Source organism: Sander vitreus, chromosome 2, assembly GCF_031162955.1.
Source record: "Sander vitreus isolate 19-12246 chromosome 2, sanVit1, whole genome shotgun sequence".
NCBI classification, from domain to species: Eukaryota; Metazoa; Chordata; class Actinopteri; order Perciformes; family Percidae; genus Sander; species Sander vitreus.
This window is the reverse complement of record NC_135856.1, coordinates 12,177,524-12,200,359: the sequence shown is the minus strand read 5'-3', so window position 1 is coordinate 12,200,359 and position 22,836 is coordinate 12,177,524. Positions and strand designations below refer to the sequence as shown.

The following is a 22,836-nucleotide window of genomic DNA, read 5'->3' as shown; positions in this document are numbered from 1 at the left end:
CATTGAATTGTTCTCATACTGCCTTTTTAAAATAGCCTCAGTCTTTTAAATGCCCTTGCAATGTAAGTTATGGGCCTTGAAATAACCAGTTCTTGTTTTGTGCAATAATATTCAGAAGCGTCAGCAGTCTCAGACAAATTAGGTCAGTATTTGCCAAAGTTACAATACTTTCATTATAAAGTTCCTTAAATTCGCCTCTAAAATGCCAATGAGCTGTGAATATAAAAAGACAAACAATGTTTGTCTTTGTATCAGGTGGAGGTTGTAGGATGTTATTTGTGAGAACTGTGTCTGTAGTCGTCACACCAGCCATTTATTGGCAGGTCACCTATTCAACCAGAAGAGAGCGCTCCAAAGCAGAAGGAAAAGAAGAGTCCTCATATGCTGGAAGTATTCAATACAAATATCCTGTATACTAGCAGTTCATTACTCATGAGCTTTGATAGAACATGATTCACTAAAAGTGATACAATGAATGAGTGAAACTGAATATTTTCTGCCATTATAAGATAAGGACACTTAATTATGTTTGTTCACAGGAAAGTTAAAAACAGCAACCAAAAGAATTGGTTTAGTAAAATGTAAGATTTACTGAGAATGAGTGACCCAAGCCAGAGACAGCAGTATTCTCAAACAATAGTTTAATCATTATATTCAGAGCACATTTACATTAATATGTACATATGTCACAAACACAGCCATACTAGATGCTAACTAGCTAACTGGTAAACGCTACGTTGTGTCAAATGATAGGGTCAATTACTCTAAAATGTTGCAGAATCTACTTTTCTATATTGTGGCTGTATGGACTTTATGTACATAGAACAAATTTAACAAACTGTACCGTTAACATCAACAGGTAAAAGACAGCCAGTCTATCTCATGGTTCCCCAGGCTTTTTGACTGTAGAATAGAGAGTCTGCTCTGCTGCTGAAGGATGAGTGACACCTTGAGACCTGCTGTTAGAGGAGATTTTATTTGTGTCAGGAAGTGAATTCCTATCTGTTGAGACACCGACAGTGTCCATCTGGAAATTGACGCTGGCATAGTGGAGCTGGTCTGCTGGAAGGTTGACAGTGGCATAAACGGACGTCAGTGCTTCTCCTGAGCTTGCCTGCTGGTTCCACATCTGTATCTCATCAAAGTGGTGATCTTCCTGCAGAGCAAGTAAGGGTGCAGTATAGCAGCTGTTGTACTCATATGCAAAGTCATAAACAAACACACACACACACACACACACACACACACACACACACACACACACACACACACATACCTCTGTGGTATGTTCAGCAGCGTTCGTCCTCTGCTCTAATGATCCCCCTGCAGCATAAAGAACATTTGATTAGATGGAAACAAGAAGATATATTTATCTATCTGCATTCAAAGTTCACAGTTAGAATCTTGTGCAAGTAAGCTTTCATGTTTGTTTGCCTCTCATTCAGCATTAAAATAATCTGTATTATAATGATCCATTTTGTAAGTAAATATATATTAACATGATTTTGACAGACTAACAATCATTTTGCCGATGAAAGAACAATTCAAGACAAGAAGAATGTTTATACAACTACAAATTCATATAATATATGCATGTGAATGTATTGGGTTTTCCATGTTATTTTGCTAAATTTCCATCCCTCACCTTGTGTACAGGGGAGGTTGTGTCTGCACAGTACAAGTACAAGCACAATTATCAGTATCAACACCAGACACACTACCACAGCTACCACAATGGCAATCCAATCTGCAACCAAGAGACAACAGTTAAAGTTGTTAGAGAACACATCCTATCAACAGAGTTTCATTGTCCTCAGGATTCATGTAAAAAGCAGATGTTGTTTCAATGTTTGTTTGTGCAGTAGAAGTGTTGGCCTATTTTACGGAGACACAAAGTGCTTCTGTTTGTTAGCGGTAATCAAAGTGGCCACCTGAGGTCATGGTGGGGGCATCTGTTGAATAGACATTATTCTTTGTGTTGTCATCTTGTTGCAGTACTGATTCTCTGGTTTTGCGTCCGTCAGCTGTTAAAGAGTGAAAAGCCAGAAAGTTAGAGATGTGACAAAAGGCATAAGCGAAATTACCAAATTACTGCATGCAAAACACACACACACACACACACACACACACACACACACACACACACACACACACAAACAAACATTTTTAATTTAATTTTTAAATATGAATCATTTTTAATGAAGGGAGCTTGTCTCAATTAATCTCCCATCTCGGTGTTTACCTTCTCTTTGTTCCAACTCCTTTGTTCAACGTATTCATTATACTGGAAGCAAAATGTACTTATAGTATTAAACATTAAAATACTTAGTTACTGTGTAAAAGAAAGGGCCATGGGAATGTTGTATTACAGTAATATATGAATTAGTTACATTATTTTAGTAACACTGATGTAGGCTATTTGTAACAGGTTTAGAAATATTGGCATTTAAAAGTTGCTGACAGTTAAAGTTGCATTGTGTTCGTTGCAAAAGGGCTATGTGCAGTCATTGAGGAAGTGGCTGTACTCCGGGTAAACTGTGATGCACAGAAGGTTAAGCCTGATATGGCATAAAAGTGCATTGTGGACTCTGTAAACTTTGCTTAATTGAACTCTTCGTCTCAGATTGATCCTTGTGTTTTGGTAAACTTAAAGCAACACTATGCAACTTTTAGCTGCAGCTGTAGTTCTAATGAGACAACCTGTAGGGGGACCGAAGTGGGAAAAGTTACATAGTGTTGCTTTAAGTCCGATAGAAATCTAATTGTAGTCAGATTTCTCTGACCTTAGGGCCTTATTTTGGACAAATTCCCACTACACAGGGGAGATGTGTATTGATTTGGTTTTGAGTGCTGTGAACACATTCAAATTGCTGACATACACATACCAACATGTGTTTGTTTGGCTGCACTGTACAATTATACACCAGCTGCCCTTCTGTTGTATTTCTGATAAAGTAGCTGCTCAATGAGTCTGTATTACACTTACTGTTACCATGGAATCCACAGAACTGAACAACTTTGATGTTGCAGCTGGTCAAAAGGGGGGCTAATTTTAGTAGTTGTTATGTATAGCCATTTGTAAAATGAAAACTCATCATGTGTTTTGTATCTTGAATCTTGAAACTGTACCTGTATAAAGTATAAAGTAGCAGAAAATTAAAAATACTCATGTAAAGTACGAGTATTTCAAAATTGCACTTCTTAAATAAATCTACGTAGTCATAGTCCACCACTGGAAATATATACATGTTTCTAATTTCAGTCATGCTACTAGATCACTCTCTCCTTTCTTCAGCTCAGTTATGCAGCTGTGTAAGACACAAAAAAATTAACATACCTTTTTACTAGGAATATAATACCCTGCAAAGTTATCCAGTACTTTGTTCTTCTGATATCCCTTATATAAAACCTGCCTTTAGAAAAATATGTCTCCTGGTCTGATGTGTGTATCAGTTCCTCACAGTTGGAAGGATTCTCTCCCTTGCACAGGAATTTCTCATTGCTCTCGTGGCTGTCTGGATAGGTACGCTCAATGTGGGCAGCTTCTCCAGTGCCGTGATTTATTGTCTTTGATGTAACGTCATCCGAGTCTGAAAAATGTGTACAACTTTTCTACAAACTAAATTCTATTTTTCTGTAGACATGCTTTGTCTGTATGTATGTAAGCTTGTGTTATGTTGGCTAGTTTTGAATCAGGATCATTAAAAGCAGATCAATACTCACTCAAAATATGCAGGTCGATCTTAGTTAAACATGCAGTGGAACTGTCATCTCTTTCCATAACACACCGGTATCTTCCAGCATCATCCTGGGTCAGTGTGGAAATGATCACAGTGTAGATTCCTTGCTGTTTGTCATCTATCAGGGAAAACCTGCCTCGTATTGTGTGATTTGAAGTGTAAGTTGAAATCAGATTTGTGCAATTAAAGTTTCCATCTTCTCTACAGAAGTGTTTGACGTTGCTTTCTTTCGTTTTTGGATACTCGCAGTTGATGGTAGCAGAGCCTCCATGATATGCCTTCTGGATCACTGGGGATTTGTCACCTGTCAGAGAGTTGAAACATGTCTGAGTATGAAACTGAAGGCTGACCTTTTCACTCAGTAAGGCAGCATATGTTTATGTAGCTCTAATTGTCTCACATTCCAATACCTGAAGGTTCTTGTCCAACCCAATTATGTACACAACACACACAGATTTCTGGTCAGCACACACATAATCTGTCTTGATTATTAATTGAATTGTATCAAAGCCTCTGAAAACTTGGCATCACATTTTAAGTATATAAGCAACAATAAAACCATATCTTTAGTTATGATTTATTTAGAATTTCACTCTCAGAACTTTGGTTACTCTGCTTCATCAAGGCAGTATGGGCGTGGTTTGATCAGATTTGATTGACAGAATCCAAACAACCCACCGCCAGCAGATTCTGATTCAAATGTTGATAAATCCTAATTGGTGCATGGAAGGATGTAGCTTTACCTTTGCCCCACATACTTAAAACCATTGAGAGGAACACAGATGTGTAATGTAAATAACCTGCAGATGTTTTCCTCGTGCTGAAGAAAACATTCCCGTTATAGCTTAATGAGAAAATATCTTTTTAGGACCTTTAACGTTGCTCTAATAAGTAGTATGACACTGTTGCAGTTTGTTACAGTAAAGCTAATTTTAACCACTATACGGTTTAAACAGCTGGATAGTTTTATCTATATAATGACGCATCAAATTTTATAAGCTCATAACATGTTTTGTAAATTCATGTAACTAAATGTGGAGTAAAGTGTACATTTCTGCACTGTAGTGAGTATAAAGTAGCACAAAATAAAAAAAAGCCTCAAGTAAAATAAAAGTATCTCAAAATTGTACTCCAGAACAGTACTTAAGCAAATGTACTTTCCATGTCTGGAGTTTGAGCTGCCATGTGTATGATTTTCTAGGCGTTATTTCATTTTGACATTAAACACCAAGCACCTCTCTGCAAAAGTATTTTGTGTGATGCTTTGCATCTTCATTGTACTTACAGTTTATGTTGTCTGGTCTTTCCTTGTTTCCTGTCACAGCCAGTAAACTCACACCAGCTGTTGTAAAAATTGCAAGTTATGTCATTACAACACAGTCAACAGGTTGTTTGCCAAAATATGTTTCACACTCGTCAAAGAAAAACACAAGAATAATATAATTACCTGTCATTAAGTAAATGATGACTTTAAGTGATATTCTCATTGTCTCAGTCCTGATTTTTCCAGCTGACTATAGTTTAAATCCTACTTCATCAAATATTAAACTAAATTCCTCTGCAGTCATTCATCAGGACATCAGTGTACTAATGTCAGGACTACTGCCACACCTCTTTCTTTCTGCACAAATACTGTAAGAGTGTGCCAGCTTCTCCTTTCTAACACATAATACATTTGCATTTCAAAATGAGGGTGTATAATGTTTTATGGAGATAGAGTAAAATGGAGAGAGAAAGGCAGAAGAGAAAGAGAGATGGAGATTGAGAGTACTGACTCATATTCAGAGCAATTCTTCACCTTCTGCATCTATTGATAGCTTCCTCTTAGAAGTAAAAAAAAAAAACAAATACAAATGGACTTCAGAGAACAATGTCCACAATGTCCCTCTTATCTTTAGATCAAAATAATTATAATACCTGCTATTTATATCCAGACTGCAGGTGATCTACCTATTACAGTATGTGATGATCAGATACTTGTATTCTTTTCAGGAGAGATAACAGTGCAATGGAATATTCAAAACTTGTTTGAAGCTACAATTAAAAACCTGTGTGAACATATGATCCTCGTGTGTTCCAAAGAAATGATATTGTATTTCCAAAAAGTGCTTTTATCTTTCTTTCTTTCTTTCATTTATTATACAGGAAAGTTAAAAGTAACATTAAGTTACAATATAAACCGGCCTGACTCAGTTTAAAAACTTGTTTCCAGCAGGTTCCTGTTCTGCAGAAACATAAAACATTAAACACAACTTACAGTACATAAGGACAGAAACATTTGTACAGGACATCTGCATGGACTAGACAGATACGGACAGCTAAAACAACAATACAGTTATAGCACATGAGGACAAAAACATAGATACAGGACATTAGTATGGGCTAGAAACATATGACAATACATTATATTATTGTAAAAACTCATACTCTTGTAAAAATAAATGGATCTAATCCATTCAGACCCAGGCTCCGTTGTGATTAACATCAACTATTTATGAGTCTTAGCCAATTAAAATTGTTTTTTAAATGGATTTTGATTTTGTCCTAGTAACTAAGTAGACTCAAACTAACCAATAAATGTCAAGTTATTTTTAAGTTGCCAGGTGGCAGAGTGACACATTGCACAAGATGAGCAAAACAGGAAGTGAAGAAAAAACTCTATTAACCACATTATACACATGCAGACCTCACTTTCTTGAAAATGGCATAACATTGGCGTATGTTACGTTAAGTTATTAGCAGTTATTGTTAGCAATGTATCTCAATTACGTTTTGGACTTATAAGGAGCATCCTTATGGTTTTATTCATGATGGACATCAGAGATAATGTCCTCAAATAGTGTAAGTGACACTGAATCTAAACATGCGAAGATGTCTGCGTGTTCAGATATGACTTTCTCCCTTTCATCTCACACAGTATCTTTGTCTCACAGCTTCCCCTGGGAGGCCTCCAGATGAAGTCAGTCAACCTCAAAAGCCATATGATTATTCATTATGTTATATGTCAACTGAGATGTTTGGCTTACATGACCAACATATTTGTATTGTGAGAATGTTACCACATATATGGTTCAAACAACCATTAATGGAAAAATCCATTATAAAGTTTAAAGCCCAACTATATCAATTTTGCAGGCAAATTTAACACGTCATTATTCATCATAAAAATGTAACGTGAAATTCGTAGGCAATAAAACATACCATTGTTCAGTTGAATACACACAGGGGTTCTGCTGCTACAGCCTTACTTTGTCTGGTATACGTACCATTAGCTTGTGGTTGCTATGGTTAGCAAATGTTATTAGACTTTAGATGGATATCACTGTGGTATTGACATTACTGAGTCACTTTGTGGACGTGACTTTTATTAAAGTTGTGTTGTTTACCATCATCCTGTAAATGTCACTTGTAGCCACAGTGGCCGCTGTTCACAGTTACATCATCTTATTTTACACTTTTCAGCCAAAACATCCATCACAGTGGACAGTGGACTTGCAAAATAATATATTTTTGCATCACATTTTTGATTTACCTAATTTCTCATGGGATAAGAAAACAAACAAAAAAAAAAGTCTTATAAATGTGGAAAATGCTAAAGTTAGAGAATGAATAAAAAGATGAATTTGCAAAAACAGGACGCATTAACACTCCAGGAAACTGGTGTTGGTTTATTCATTTTAAGAATGTCTTTTTTGCAAATGAACTCTTCAGTTAGACTTTTTTAAACAGGGGGTAAAGCTTGGTAAAGGTGAATAGGTGTATTGGAGAAAGAGTGTGGCACAGCTGCATGTAACATGGTAGAATAGTTTAAATTAAAAAAAATAAAATTATTCCTCACACGAAAACAATTCAATTCAATTCAATTGTATTTATAGTATCAAATCATAACAAGAGTTATCTCAAGACAATTTACAGAAAGACCACACTCTATAATTTAAAAAGACCCAACAATTCCAATAATTCCCCCAAGAGCAAGCATTTAGTACAACAGTGGTGAGGAAAACTTCCTTTTAGGCAGAAACCTCGGACAGACCCAGACTCTTGGTGGGCGGTTGTCTGACGGTGCCGGGGGTGCAAGTGATGAAATAATTCAGTGAATCAATAACAGAACATGCTCTTACCATCAAACTGCATGGGTGGATGATCGACAAGTTAATAAATAAAAACAAACACATGAGTATATAAAACAATAACAATAAAACCAGCAGAAACTATGTTTTTGGGTGTCTGACGGTGGCGTACAGGTCAGAGGGTTCAGCAGCTGATCTGATCTCTATCCTGGGCTGGGCGGCTGCCTCTGTGTTGAAGCAGACTGTGGAGTAGAGCAGATGGACGCCCTCACTGATGTGATGGTCTCCAGCCTCAGTGGAGGGGCTGCTGACGCTGCAGACATTCTCCTTGTGCTGATTGATAATCCGTGCAGAACCATCTTCTTCAAATACACAACAGCATTAGATCTTACAAACCATAATCAGGATGAATTCTTGAGTCCAATGCCCCTGATTTCCAGTCAGAGAATCATTGGATGAATAATAACGTTGCAGAGACTTGCAAGTTAAATTAAGGTCTCTTACCTCTTGCTGCATCATGTCTGTGTTTCCTCAGTCTAAAGTACAAAAACGCCAACAGACAGATCGGGGTGCAGCAGCAGCCACAACCAAGTACAGTCCCTTTCCTGCCAGTGGTGGTAACACTAGAGCGAAGGAAAATACCACATAAACACATCTCATGCTCAAAACAAATAGTGTAAGAAGATCAAACAATAAATAAAGAGTGGGGCCTAAAGTTATATATCGCTTTTCTGTTTACCTGTTGAGTTTTACTTGACAGAAATGTTCATAAAAATCCAAAGTGCCTTTTAATTTATCACAACTGCTTGTTTGTATATGAAATTACATATACACGTATATAAAATTACATATACACGTATATAAATAAACTATAAACGTGTACATTACATTTAGTATTTGAATATCAAGCATTAGCTTTACCTTTTTAAAAGGTGACATATGCTGCACACATTTGAAACCAACTTCCTGATGAATTAAAACCTTTTTTAAAAAAAAAAAGTATATTAAAACTTGTGTAGAGCGTTGTATATGTTTAAAATATGTAAGATGTCATCATTACCAAGATTTTTTTTTTATAGAAAATTGTCCTTTTAAAAGTTGGCTAAGACTCGGATAATCCCCAACAAAATCAACACATTCTTTGGAATTCTACTACCACACACCTCACTTTTTTTTTTTTGAATAAATTGTTGTGTGTGACATATTACCTGTATGCATCTGTAGGGGGTGTGAACCACAGTCTTGTACTACTGGCACTCTCTGTCGCTGAGTAAAAGAAACCACCACAAAACAGACAGCAAATATTTGTTAATGTATGGAGTACATGAATCATTCTATAAATCTAAAAACAAATAGGCATTCCTGAACACAATGTAGTCTATTACACATGGTTTAAACAATCTGTAGTTCTTTCGGATCGCTGCTGGTTCCTGGTGATGGCTTGAATTGTGGTTGAAATATTGAAAATTTGATGTGACCAGGGGAGGTTTGAGAGGTGCAGGAGCTGTAAAAGAAAGACAATAGATGCTCAGGGAGGAAGAATGAACACAGTAATAGGGAAGAAGGAAAGCTAGAGATAGAAGAGATCAGCTGACATACCTTTGTGGACTTTGAGTTTGATTTCTGTTTTAGGATCAAATAGGTATGTATCTATTTCACACCAATATGTCGTCCATCATTCAGGGTCAGTTCATGGATGGCCACATGCAGGATCCTATTTTTTGTGTCATCACAGAGGTAATATTTCCCTTTTTGTGTCCTCTCTTTGCACAATTTGTCAGTGATTTTAATGAGAATCCTACTTGTGCCATAGTCATCCTTAGAGAAATATTTAGGATCGTTTTCATTCCCAGTGTCATATGGGCAGAAGATGTACGTCCTCCCTCTTGGGCTCCAAGATATACCTTTGAGTGTTGGCATCTGACTGCTTCAAAAGAAAAATAAACAGTACGTTATTATTTTAAAGATTTTTTTTGTAAAGGCCAATGTGCAGAAAAATGCTTTGTCCTTCAAATCATTTCAAGTCACCCAACTGGATGTCTTCACTGACATTCAACAATTAATTATATCTAAAAATATATATTCTCAGCAATATAATTAAGGATATCAACACTGTAGGGAGACTGTGTTGTTTTAAGTAATTACCAGAGAAAAGATCTTTGTTAAATTCTCTCTCCCCTTTTGTTTTTCCTTAGGGTCTACTGGTTTCTCTGCCCTTCACCAAGTCTCACTTCACTGAGTCTAAATTCAATCTAAGGCTTTTAAGGTGCTTGTCCACTGTAGCATCTTCTTTTTCTCACTTCCCCCTTCTCAGTTCCTATGTGATCTCTGTGTGTATGAGTGTGTGTGTGTGTGTGTGTGTGTGTGTGTGTGTGTGTGTGTGTGTGTGTGTGTGTGTGTGTGTGTGTGTGTGTGTGTACTTATTGTGGGTGGTGGGTGTGTGAAAATGTTTCACTTCTTCACTGTTGGGAATTAGGAAGGTACAGATTCAATTATTATCAATTTATCAAATATGTTTTATCAATATTAATTAAGTTATGACATGTGTATTAATAACTTTATCAACTTGACAACCAATCAAAACGGGCCACCACCCTGGAATCAGGGACCAATAACTGAACTGTGAAAACAGTCTCATAGGTGGTGTTCTCTTTGAAAATACAGATCTTAATTCATTTGATTAATTTATCTCATATTTATAAAGTGAATGGGAAGGGTGAAATTTGAGCACTGACCTGTTCAATGTTATTACAACATATACACAAATAATCACAAACAACTGCTCTTTAAAGTAAAATAGAATTTATTTAACTTCCAAATCATGAATTGTCAATCAATAGTTCTTATTTACTTATTACAACTACAACAAAGGCAAAACAAGCAAACATATGGTGTGTGTGTGTGTGTGTGTGTGTGTGTGTGTGTGTGTGTGTGTGTGTGTGTGTGTGTGTGTGTGTGTGTGTGTGTGTGTGTGTGTGTGTGTGTGTGTGTGTGTGTGTGTGTGTGTGTGTGTGTGTGTGTGTGTGTGTGTGTGTATGTGTGCGAAAGAGGGAGAGAGGGGAAGATGACCTTTGTAGTTTAAGCGCAAGGCACAAAATGACTACTCGAGGACATACACAAACTGTGAAAATTGGTTACAATACCGCGTGACTATGGGTTGGCCATTTGTGTGTGCGTGTGTGTTAGGTAAGTGTGTAAAGAGGACAGAAAAGCACACTTTAGAGTAGGGATGTCACGAGAACCGGTACTTCGGTACCAACTCAGTATCAAAATTCTGAAAATGTGCTGGTACTCATTTTTCCACAGTACCGTAGGTACCAGGGGATGCAATCCTTCCGGACCTGACGGGGGCAGTATATACGCCTAACATTAAAAATGTTATAGACTGCTGCTAAATGCTAAAGAAGAACACCGACCAGCACGGAAAAACAGCAAATAGCCCCTCATCTCCCTGTACGGCTTGACCACATTCAGCTTCTGGCTTTACCGTACATCTACGGCGGCGGCTTTCACGAGTTCACCTGGAACTCCCAAACCACAAGTGAGTCTATTTCTCTCTGCCGTTGTCTATCAGAACCTAAAGTGTGCTCTGATAGTGCTTGTTTTAACGGACCTCTATAGCATCAGTTAACTTTAACCAGCCCGGTTCTTTGTGAAAAACAACGGCAGAGAGAAACAGACGTAACTATTGTAAACATAGTTGCTGTCTGGGAGTTCCGGGTGAACTCATGAAAGACGGTACCGTACGCTGGCTGTGTGGTGATGGCAGGCTTCAAAGCAATGGGCGGTGGGGTCCAGAAGACTGACGTTTTCGTTTTTGTAAATCACGCTCTCCTTGCCCCCTCCACTCCACACCATAACAGAAAGTTGAAACTAAAAGAAAACACTGAAAGAAGAGTGAAATGACGCTGCCCCCCCCCCCAAATGTTTAAATAAAGGAATTAATGTTTAAGTATTATTATCTTCCTTCTTTTTTTTTTTTACACACACCGTGGTATCGACTTTAGTCTCGGTATCGAATACTAGATTTTTGGTATCGTGACATCCCTACCTAGAAAGACACTTGGAATCTTGATTTTCGAGGAAGTGATAATCAATCTTCTCGTTCACCCAGGACTCTGACCTAATTTGACGTTGTGGCAGGGGTCTGAGAAGTTGTCTTATGAGGGGAATGTTTATTACTCAGCCTCTTGCGGGCCAGCAGCTGACTTCTTGCGGCAATAATAACCGATCCCTTTGTCTACACAGGGCAGTGCTGAGGTTCGAGTGACGAACGGAAGGTTTATTATCTCGCTCATACAGTAACTAACTTCTCCACGGCGAGAGATAGCAGTGTAGCATTACAGTTTCAATATAAGCTATAGTATCAAACACAAAATATCAACAAGTACCGTGATCACAGCAATAAATTGGTGGTCACAATCATATTAATGGTGAGACATTTGCAACAGTAGCGCTTACTAATTAATAACACATTCAATGTAGTAACAAGTTGCAGCAATAGCGGTTACTGACATTAATAACAAACACCTATATTTCTCTGCCCAGAAACTTAAGTCTCCTTACTGTGTGTGTTCCCGTTTGTTTGGTCCCATAAGCCTCTTTCTGACCAAGTAGTTACAGGAACGTAGTTATAGGAACAGTCCATTTCTAAACAGTTCTACTAACTACTCTCCCCCAGAACCAGTTTGGCCATTTGCATTCACACTGGCCAAGTGGCCATAGGAACTGACCTTTTGTTATTATAATCACAGCCATCTAAAAACCACTATGCAGAAAAGGGAAAAGGAAAAAGAGCCTGCCCTGAAGTAGGCACTGAAAGAGTTACAGGAACTGTGGCCAGAGGAACTTAATAATCCCCAAATTGGTCCAGTCGGAACACGAGAAAAAAAGGGTTCTAGGAACGTTGTGTTCTAGGAACTGCAAAAATCCCTCCGGTCGGAAAGCGGCTTATAGATGCTCCACGGTAAACAAAACGGACCTGTCTCACTCGTCAGTGATTCACGGAAAAAGCTGGTTTCTCTTCAAAGGCAGTGAAGAACCAGTTCAGTTGACTTGATAAGAAAAGCGGTGTCCACGTTGTCTGATTTCTTGTAGAGCTACAAGAACACCAAAATGGTCCACTCGTCCGGAAGATGAAACTATTTAGAGTACAAATGTTTGGCTGTGCTTCCAGTTTAGCACGGATGCAATGGATAGCAATGGTTTGTCTTCTTTAGCCATGTGTTGCAGTGAGTGACCGATGTTTGTCTTCTTTAGCAACTTGAGGTGTTGCAGTGAGTGACAATGAGAATGTGTGAGTGGTGGGTATTTGCTGTTTAGCATAAAACAGAATATAATCTAATAATACAGCAGAGGAAGATACTGCACATAACAGTGAGGGTGATCAGCACTGAGGTCATACATTGCAATAGACTGTTCATTCATCCGTTGCTTTGTGTTGAATAGCGGAGTATGTAAGCACAGGTGTGACAGTGTTGGAGTCTGTGTGTTTGATGAAGCTAACAGTGGAGTAGAAGAGACCTTCTGGTTGGATCTGAGACTCTGATGAAACAACGTTGGAGTAAATATTATCTGAGTGATCTCTGTTGGTATCTTGGTGCTGAACGGTCGACGAGCAGAAGATGCTGTTAGCCCTGCTGTCTGTTTCTTGATCCTCATTGGCTGTTGAAGAGGAAGTAGTGATGTGGTACATGGTTACATCTTGTTTCTGACCCGATGGTGTTGCATATACTATGTCATGGTCCTTTCCTGTGTGGTGAGTGATGATACAATACACAGTTTTAGATCCCTGTGAAATTAAAACTAAGTGTTTTACTTTCACTTCCTGAAAAACAATCAATATTTGTGGTGCCATAATGCTGCATTAAAAGCAGCACAGACAAATGATAAAAAAAATTCAATAAATGCTGCCCATTTCTGAAAGAAACCACCAGGGAGAGCAAAAGAGAAGAGAGATATCTTTCAGGACAGACATAGTTTGCAGAATAGACGGAAATAAAGTAGTAGAAATTACAATATGGAAAATTACAAAATGAAAAATGTGTCCCTCTTGCTGCTAGGTGGTTGCCTACACATTAGCTACAACTTTGTACTTTCAAAGTGCTAAAATGTTGCTACATGTTGAGAGACTGGCAGAGTGGCTGTGGTTGTTAGAATGTGATATGCTCTGGCTATAAGCAGTAGGCGATTTGTTAATTCAAAAATAAATAGTTTAGAGAATATTATAGAGCCAAGAAGAAACAGACAGAAGGACGTGACTCAGAGAAAAAAACTCCCAATTACAAATTTGTCTGCTCAGCCTTGCTGCCAGTTTGTCTCTGCCACTGCTGTTCACACAATATGGCTATTATTCAACTTTTAAAGATATATTAATTAAAACAATTATCACTTTTCCACATTTCTTACAACTTCACCTCCTCACACAAAAAAAATTAATTATTCCAGACCTTTTTCACATTAGTGGTGTTATTCAACTTGTCAATGAAATTCATACCAATTAAAACAATTCCCACTTTGACAGCTATTCTCACTACTTCAGCTTCTTCTTACAGATTATTAATCTAGTTTAGCTTTAGCAATTTAGCTATTCAGCATACACACACATTTTCTGCAGGAAATGCATTTTCTAGTTGAGTCTGGTATCCAGTAGATATAATAAATCCATGGGTTGATTGTAGTTGCTTGTGTGGTTTCAGGTGGTTGCTAAGTGATTGATATGGCTCCCAGGGCAGTTTGAGGATGTTTGTATGTTCGAGTGTTCTAAACCAGTTTTTCCAAAACTTCACGCCAAAACTGACACAAATTAGACCATGGACCTTTGATAGGGTGTCGTCTCAGAGGCCCCCATTTGATAGGAGTTTTGCTTTTAGGTGTTTTATTATAGGACCCCTACTCTGAAAATATTATTATATAAGTCTGTTTAATTTTATACCAGAATGTGCGCTGATGTCTCTGTTGCGATGTCTAAAGAATGTTAGAAGGGCAATCGCCAGAGCCAGCACAACCACCCCGAGACCAGCTCCAATGCAGACAAGCTTCTCTGAAAAAAGGGACAAAATAATGTCTCAGTATTATGTTTCACTCAGGATTTTGTCTCTCACATACACATCTACACTCAACCAGACAGTTGCTTACTAGAAGATAGAGCATTTGATTGAGGGTCATTTGTGTTTCCTGAAAGAAAAAAGAAAGAATTATGTTAATGTTGTTCTTTGTCTCTCAATCTCATGTATCTGCTGTGTTAGTGGATTATAGCTTTCCTGTAATTACTGTCTGTTGCAAAAAAGAGAAGATCAGTTTCAGACTGTGTTGTGAAATATTGGCCATAAAAAAGGAAATAGAACAAATGTCTTTATCTTTTAAGTGATGAAAAACAACAATGTCATTAAAGCTATTTACTGTATATTAAATCAACTCACCCTTTATGACTGTGAGGAAAACTTCACCGTATGTGTCAAAACCGATTCTCTCTACTCCACACCAGTAAATTCCTAAGTCATCCTCTTTAAGAGAAAAGATGGTCACGTAGAATGTGTTTCCTTCATCTTTAATACTGTATTTTTTGTGTAAGTCGTTATTTGTTCTGCTACTTATCAGGACGTCTTCATTTTCACACGTTCCCTTGCAGAAATATTTGACGTTGGAAAATGCGTTGGAGTGAGAGCATTTTATTGTGACATCACTCCCCAAAACTCCTGTTACGGACAGAGCTTCAGTCTCCCATAACCCTGCACAAAACACAGACAGCAACAAAGGTCAGATCATCATGCTTTTTGCATCCAGTTGTGGACCTCACTAGTTACACTGTATATTACCAAGCAGCTAGACTTATCCTGTGATTCAAAGCAGTGGTTGCAAAACCTTTACGACTTCTGACCATTTTGCTTTCTCATCCCCCCCACAGGTTGCATATGTCTGTTTTTTGTAGCCAGTTTATTCTGTTTTATTTAAGTTGTTTTTAAGAGGCCTGAAGAGGTCAGACTATGCAGTATTCACAAGAAAAAAAGCTGATCTTAAAGAAGTCTGACATTTGGCTAGTACATTTTGTATTTTTTAACCCTAGTAATCATTTCACTGTTCTAAAAGTGCACTTCCTAATTTTGTTACAGCTCTCAACAGCACCGACAAATCCAGAGTGTTTCCACTCAAAGTGTTTTAAAAGTCAACAAATATTGTGTTATAGGCTCAAAAACAACAGCCACGAATCACTGGGAGTCAGCAGGATCTACAGAGCCCTCTAACAAAGTCAAGAAAAAAAACGTCCAACAGAAAAAAATTACAACCACAAAGACACTAAACATTCAAATAGAGGAAGAGAGAAAGAGCTACAGAATGAATGTCCATAAACTTACCTCCCAGAAAAAAGACCAAAATGAGGGAAATCATCTTCACGCTGCTCATAAGATTTGTACGTCTGTCACTATCTGTTGCCTTTTCTTATCTCACCCTGATTAAACATCTTTGTAATTTTCTCCAAATTAATGAAAACTTGTCATAGGTTCCTCTTTGTTGTTACACTTCCTATGTTTAACCAGCTTCTTCTGTCTAAATCTCCCCACCAAACCACGTAAACCATGTGAGAAGCATCGAAACATCGCTCCCATCTCTTGCCTGTCTCATAGCTAATGTTTAAGATCAATTAGGCGAGTAAATAATTCACACAAGGAAACCCTCAGATATTATCACTTTGTTTATTTTGGTAAAATATATTACAGCAGAGTGAGACAGTGGTTACTACATCCAGTCTGCTCTTCTTCGTGGATTTTTTTTAACTCCTACAACTTGAGTTAATAGTCATGCTCAGACTGGTATTTCTTTTTGGTCTTATCTTTTGTTTGTCCCATCCAAAATGGTGCATTTTCCTCAAGAAATGACAAAACACAGAAATAATGAACACTATAACTACTTGAATTACTAAAGATCCTTAATCATTAACTTTTAAATTGGCCAACATCCTGTCATATCCTTCTTTCATCCATGCACGGTAAAGAATAATTTTGGTTTATTACAATTAGGGTCTTACTTTTGTTGTTTTGGCCATCATTCCTATCAACAATTATAAAAACAGATTTTACCAACATGGCAACAAGAAAACCAAAGTTAACTTTCCATCGGTTGTAATTAACCTGGAACTATCCCTCAACAGTATAACTGTTAATCTGCTCTTTGACTCCCAGAGGTCCATCTTTAGGATCGTAGTTTCCATGAAGGCTGTGATAGACGTGCTCCTCTAACCGGCTGAGATCCAGATGCTGGTACTGGCAGATGTGCTTTGGTCCATCCACATCAACATATTCACCAAGGCCGAGAGTGACAGTAGACTCCCGATGCTTTGATGTGAAGTGGGAGCAGAGGTCAGGTGGTGGCGCCGGAAAAGCTGAGATATCAGCGCAGTCTGGAGCCGAAAAGCTGCAGCGGAGTTCAGGTTCAGTTCTGATACCAGGCATCATTGTCTCGTAGTCAGATGATGTCTGTGGGATGAGCAAAAACCTGCTGATAGTAAACTGCTTCTTGCACGAAATTTAAATTTAAATGCAAATTTGTTACTGGGAACTGGACAATGTGGTACTTTTCAGTCGGCAAACAAGACTACAAGTATACAGCCATGCTAGCGACTGTGTGAGGCAATACTTAGGCACATTGTTGCTTTGAACAAAATGCTATCAGCATGCTAACATGCTCACAATAACTATGCTAATATGTTGATGTTCAGCAGGTATATTGTTTACCAGGATCATAAGGTGATCATCAACGGCTGACATCTGACACTCATTAAAACCTAAGCCATGGTATGCGGGCGTTAACTCATTGCATCAACTGAAAATCCAGCTCAACATTAGCTAATTAGCATAAAGCACCAAGTACAGCTGATGCTCATGGGAATGTCATTAATGTTGCAAGTATTTAGTCATCAACCAAAGTATTAGACAATTTGACCTGATGATGCATGACGTTGTACTAGAATCCGTGCCAATCCATCCACTAGTTACTGAGATAATTCAGTCTGAACAAAAGTGGTGGACCAACCGACGTTGCCAACCCTAAAGCCATGCTGTGTGAGCCAGCTACTGTGGCTAAATGTTTGGACTAACCTCTCCATTCTGACGTGGGCCAGGTCTTCGGTGTTTAACAGCCAGCAGAAGACAAAGTGTGAACATACATATAAACAGCATTGCTGTGATACACATCGCTGCAGTCATGAACAGCGGCAGGTGGAGCTCTGCAGGAGAGAACAATGACTGTTTACCTGGCAGAGGATTCACTCAGACACACTATTAATTATAAATTTGAAACACTATTAAAACAGATGGACACACACACACACACACACACACACACACACACACACACACACACACACACACACACACAGTCCCCAATTAACTGGTCTTAAGTCTGAAATGTCAAGTCAAGTATATGGGGTGCCAAATGTAAAAGTTCGGTTACAGTTTTTTAGCTGATAAATTTTCAACATTTAGCTCACATTTAGCGCATTTTCCTCACATTTGAGACAGAAATTATATATATATAATATCTAAATGTTAAATATAAATGTTAAATCTAAATGTTAAATATATATCTAAATGTTAAATCTAAATGTTATATCTAAATCTAAATGTTAAATTTATATCTAAATGTTATATCTAAATCTAAATGTTAAATTTATATCTAAATGTTAAATGTTAAATCTAAATGTTATATCTAAATCTAAATGTTAAATTTATATCTAAATGTTATATCTAAATCTAAATGTTAAATTTATATTTAAATGTTATATCTAGATCTAAATGTTAAATTTATATCTAAATGTTAAATGTTAAATCTAAATATTATATCTAAATCTTATTCTTAATAAAATACGGTAATGTAACCAAAGTATTGAAAACTACTTACATGTGGCTATAGTGTGACAGGCCTACTGCTGTTCAGTCTCGCATTGCGAGACCTAGCTAACTTAGCTAGTTACAGTGCTGCGAGGCCTGTTCAGATGACATGTCGGCTGCAGTGTGTGAGCTAGATTGCTTGTGAAGGATGAGTCAAACTAACGTTAAACACACAAGGAGATATGAGTCAAACAAAACAACGGCATTATAGTACACACAAATATTAAGACATTTCTGTGATATAAGTCAATAATACAAAATACTGACCAAAATGTATTTACTGTACCAACAGGTGTTGACTGAAAATTGCGGTGCAGCGCGATTTGAAGCCACTGCAGTGGGCGTGGTTTCCTTGGGGATTTGAATATTTTCTAAATATTTAGCTTTACACTTGGCGACACATTTAGATATAACATTTAGATTTAACATTTAGATATAAATTTAACATTTAGATTTAGATATAACATTTAGATATATATTTAACATTTAGATTTAGATATAACATTTAGATTTAACATTTAACATTTAGATATATATTTAACATTTAGATTTAGATTTAACATTTAGATTTAGATATAACATTTAAATATAAATTTAACATTTAGATTTAGATTTAACATTTAACATTTAGATATAATAATATATATATATATATATATATATATATATATATATATATATATATATATATACAATTTCTGTCTCAAATGTGAGGAAAATGCGCTAAATGTGAGGAAAGTGAGCTAAATGTTGAAAATGTATCAGCTAAAAAATTGTAACTGAACTTTTACATTCTGTACCCCATACAAGTATAGTAGGACTTTATTTGTCCCCAAAGGGGCAGTTGGTTTTGCAGCAGTGACAGTACACAAGTTCAAATACAAATACAACAATAAATAGCAAACATGTAAGAACAATAAACAAACTAATTTAGACAAAAGTAAACTTAATTCAAATTAAAAAAAGCTGTGTTCATCATGCAGTTCGAATCTGTAGTTCGAATGAGACATAATGGACACAATTCCGCTTCCAACCTGTAAGGGGACCGAAGAGGAAAAGTGCTTTGGTGTTGCTTTAAGTTTAATGTGTCCTAAATGTGTCGATGAAGATAGCCCAAGTCAGGAACACACACACACACACACACACACACACACACACACACACACACACACACACACACATATTACTCACTGTCCACTGTGACATCCTTTGGAAATATGGCGGATCCAGTTACTTTCAAACAAAAATACAAAAAAAAGTATTTAGGTACAAAAATAGAATGAACACACAGAGATAACTAATGTATTGTGTAGTTATTCTGATCTTACTGTGATGCATTTGATTTTTTGGAGGGGTTGCTGCTGATAAAGGACAGCAAAAAAAAATGTGTTTACAAAAATGTACATGCACCTACTTTGCAGTTGTACTAACCTTTAATAACCAATAGAAAGTTCAGAAAAGAGGAACATGTATAGGAAAGGTAACACTACTTAGTTCTCATATGAGTGGTCTGACATTTTTAGATGGAAATCACCAGGTGGACAGAAACTATACCGCATTTGTCTTGTAAGCTATCTATTAAAGCTATAAGGCACTAACCAGAAACCAGAATATATTATTTTATTTTTTAGGACATAGTGATCCTGTGCCAAGACATGTCATACTGTACCTCTGGCAACATTCAGTTGTATGAAACTGATCTCATCAGGGAGGGATGTAATGTGCACCCCACAACGGTACGTCCCGCTGTCCTCCAAGGTGAGTTTGTCCACACTGACAATGAAGAAGGCTCCGGTGTGGTTGTCGTACAGAGAGAAACGTCCATTTTTGTGTATCTCATGGTCTACTCTCCTTATCAGGGGGTTGGTGGACACATTGTCATCATTGTCATGGCAGAAGTACTTAGCATTGCTCTGCAGGCCATTTCTATAGTCACATCTGAAGTCAAATCTCTGTCCTTCCACACCGGTAACAGCTGTGGTTTTGACACTGATCAGAGCTGTCAGTCAGAAAAAGCTGTGTTAGTTGCGTACTCATGTGTTTTAATAAATAGTTTAACTCAAGTGAAGTCCTTAAAAAATCTTAATGCATAGCATACAGCCCACCTTGGATTTGTAGTATAGTAATGATGACAGTTGTAGTCATTCTCCATGAGATCCAGGTGGCTCCCATTACTCCCAGTTTAACTTCAGTCCAAAAACTCTGATTCTTCCCCACTTGCACAACGAGGCAGCGACCTGGACTAAAGACTGTGTCTGTGTGTTAAATCTGGTGCTTTCATGTCCATGTGTTTAAACCTCTTCCTCTTTCATGACAAACCAGTCCCCATAACCTTCAACCTATGGAAGTGAAATCATGGCCGCTCACTGTTTTTTCTTTAATTAAAAAAATAATGCAGGTATAATTTGTTGCATCCTTGAAGGCAATTCTGTCCTCCTCTGTAATCTACTTGAGTCATCACAGATGGTACTTGCGCTGGACTCCAGTAGGCCTATTGCTGTCTGTTACTGTACCACTTACTGATAAGTATAGCTGTGAGGAGGTTTAACACCAGCCAAGTGTGCTAACGCAAATGTTGTTATTACTGATCTATGAGGTATTAAAGGTGCCGTAGGTAGGATTAGCCTTAGCCAAAACATTTGAACATCAACAACTTCTCAGTCCCTCCCACCTTTCCGCTAAAGCCCAAAACGGTCTCCTAAGCCCCTCCCCCACAAGGGAGAATGAATGCGTGTGCATGAGCAGTGATTGACATGTAGTTAGACACCCCTCCTGGCCCTGATTGGTGCATCGGAACAGGGAGCTGTGGATTTTTGCAAATCACACTGAAGGCTGTAGGTGGTGCCAGAGGAGCCAGATTTCTTTTTAATTACCTGCTTTGTGTAGTTCTACTCTAGCCTGGCTCCACCCTCCTACTTACTTCCGCTCAATTTTCATTTCCCTTCAGTACTTCGTCTGGGTTTGCGGTATATTCTTGGGTTTTCTCCGGTCAAATATTTGTAGGTCCAATCAGCGAACAGAGGGAGTGGCTGAGAACGATGACGTTGAGGACGTGCACTAGAAAGATGCGAGCGAAGCCATTCGGTCCGTTGTGGCAGCAATGCTGCCGAATATCCAGAAGTTAAAGCCCAAGCAAGAACAATCTTTGCTGAGTTTTGTTGGTGGCCATGATGTTGTGGCCTTCCTCCCCACGGAGTTCGGGAAAAGTTTGATTTTCCAGCTCACTCCGTTAGTGGTGAAGGAGTTGGCTAAGGCTAAATATAAGCCAATAGTTGTTGTCGGTCTCCCCTCTTGTTGCACATGCGCATGACATACGTCACAACCAAACATTAACGATTGGTTATGGTAGATCCAGAGTGGCTCTGGGCAGATCCAATAGTTTTAAACTTCAACAGAGTACCCGCCTTCAAGGAAGTTAACACTTGTCAATGGAGAGAGGCCAGACTCTCTGTACAAATGAAATGTATAAGAGTCTGGTAGGACCAGGCTAGTTCTACTCGAACATAGGGTCAGTTTCAGCAAATATGACAGAAAGTTAGTTTTATAAGTCTTACCTACTGCATCTTTAACGAATGATTTATTAACATACAATTAATGCTGCACCTAGCAACATTTCTATATCAACAATGGATCAAATGACTGTGTATAATGTCAATGGTTTTGACAGTAGTGACGAACCCACAGAAAATGATGATGACCAGACTTTGCAGTTAACAGCTCTATGGAGCGTTTTGGCGTCTTTCAGCTGATTGTATTTATTTTATGGCCCACAACTTCACCATTTATTAATTACTCTTAGTGCTCCCATCAAAGTTATTTCCAGCTGCAGCAGGAAGCTGTTTCAGTTGTCTTTAATAAACCAAGTGTACTCTAATAACTGCCCAACACCAAAAAGCGAATAGACACAGTTTGCGATTAGCTGGTGAACATAGAGCAGCATTTATCAGCTAAAGAGACAGATATTTTCATCAGGAGTTGGTGGAGATAAAAATAGAGCTGAATATTGGACTTATATTTGTCAGATGGACACAAACACAACTACAAATGAATGACAGTGTTGCTCTGTGTTTATTGGATTTGTAAATAAGCAGCTGTTTGCTAATACCTTCATCACACAGCTTGTTCTGCTTGCCTCAATAG

The 22,836-nt window shown here is 37.8% G+C and overlaps 2 protein-coding genes and 1 long non-coding RNA gene across 5 annotated transcripts; all 3 read right to left on the bottom strand.

Annotated features, from left to right (window-relative positions):
• Positions 1–624: 624 nt before the first annotated feature.
• LOC144531078 (uncharacterized) lies at positions 625–16,309 on the bottom strand. The gene is made up of 13 exons (XM_078271001.1): positions 16,165–16,309; positions 15,232–15,540; positions 14,948–14,986; positions 14,745–14,852; positions 13,233–13,561; positions 5,188–5,254; positions 5,026–5,082; positions 3,724–4,044; positions 3,414–3,590; positions 1,932–2,024; positions 1,646–1,747; positions 1,277–1,323; positions 625–1,156 (listed from the first exon to the last, which is right to left on the bottom strand). Exons 1-13 carry the CDS (start codon positions 16,211–16,213, stop codon positions 881–883), a joined length of 1,974 nt encoding a protein of 657 aa, XP_078127127.1. The 5' UTR covers positions 16,214–16,309; the 3' UTR covers positions 625–880.
• On the bottom strand, positions 7,589–8,424 carry LOC144535667 (uncharacterized). Its single transcript, XR_013503682.1, has 2 exons — positions 8,315–8,424; positions 7,589–8,172 (listed from the first exon to the last, which is right to left on the bottom strand). It is a non-coding gene; the product is annotated as an uncharacterized LOC144535667 (long non-coding RNA).
• Positions 16,310–16,484: 175 nt separating the features above from the next.
• Positions 16,485–20,972, bottom strand: LOC144535656 (uncharacterized). Of its 3 annotated transcripts, none has more exons than XM_078278207.1 (6): positions 20,802–20,972; positions 20,366–20,695; positions 20,025–20,057; positions 19,888–19,929; positions 17,905–18,032; positions 16,485–17,283 (listed from the first exon to the last, which is right to left on the bottom strand). In XM_078278207.1, exons 1-6 carry the CDS (start codon positions 20,866–20,868, stop codon positions 16,945–16,947), a joined length of 939 nt encoding a protein of 312 aa, XP_078134333.1. In that variant the 5' UTR covers positions 20,869–20,972; the 3' UTR covers positions 16,485–16,944. The 3 variants fall into 3 exon arrangements, with proteins under 3 accessions (XP_078134333.1, XP_078134340.1, XP_078134351.1); XM_078278214.1 differs by having other exon boundaries at positions 20,025–20,054; XM_078278225.1 differs by lacking the exon at positions 20,025–20,057.
• Between the last annotated feature and the right edge of the window lie 1,864 nt (positions 20,973–22,836).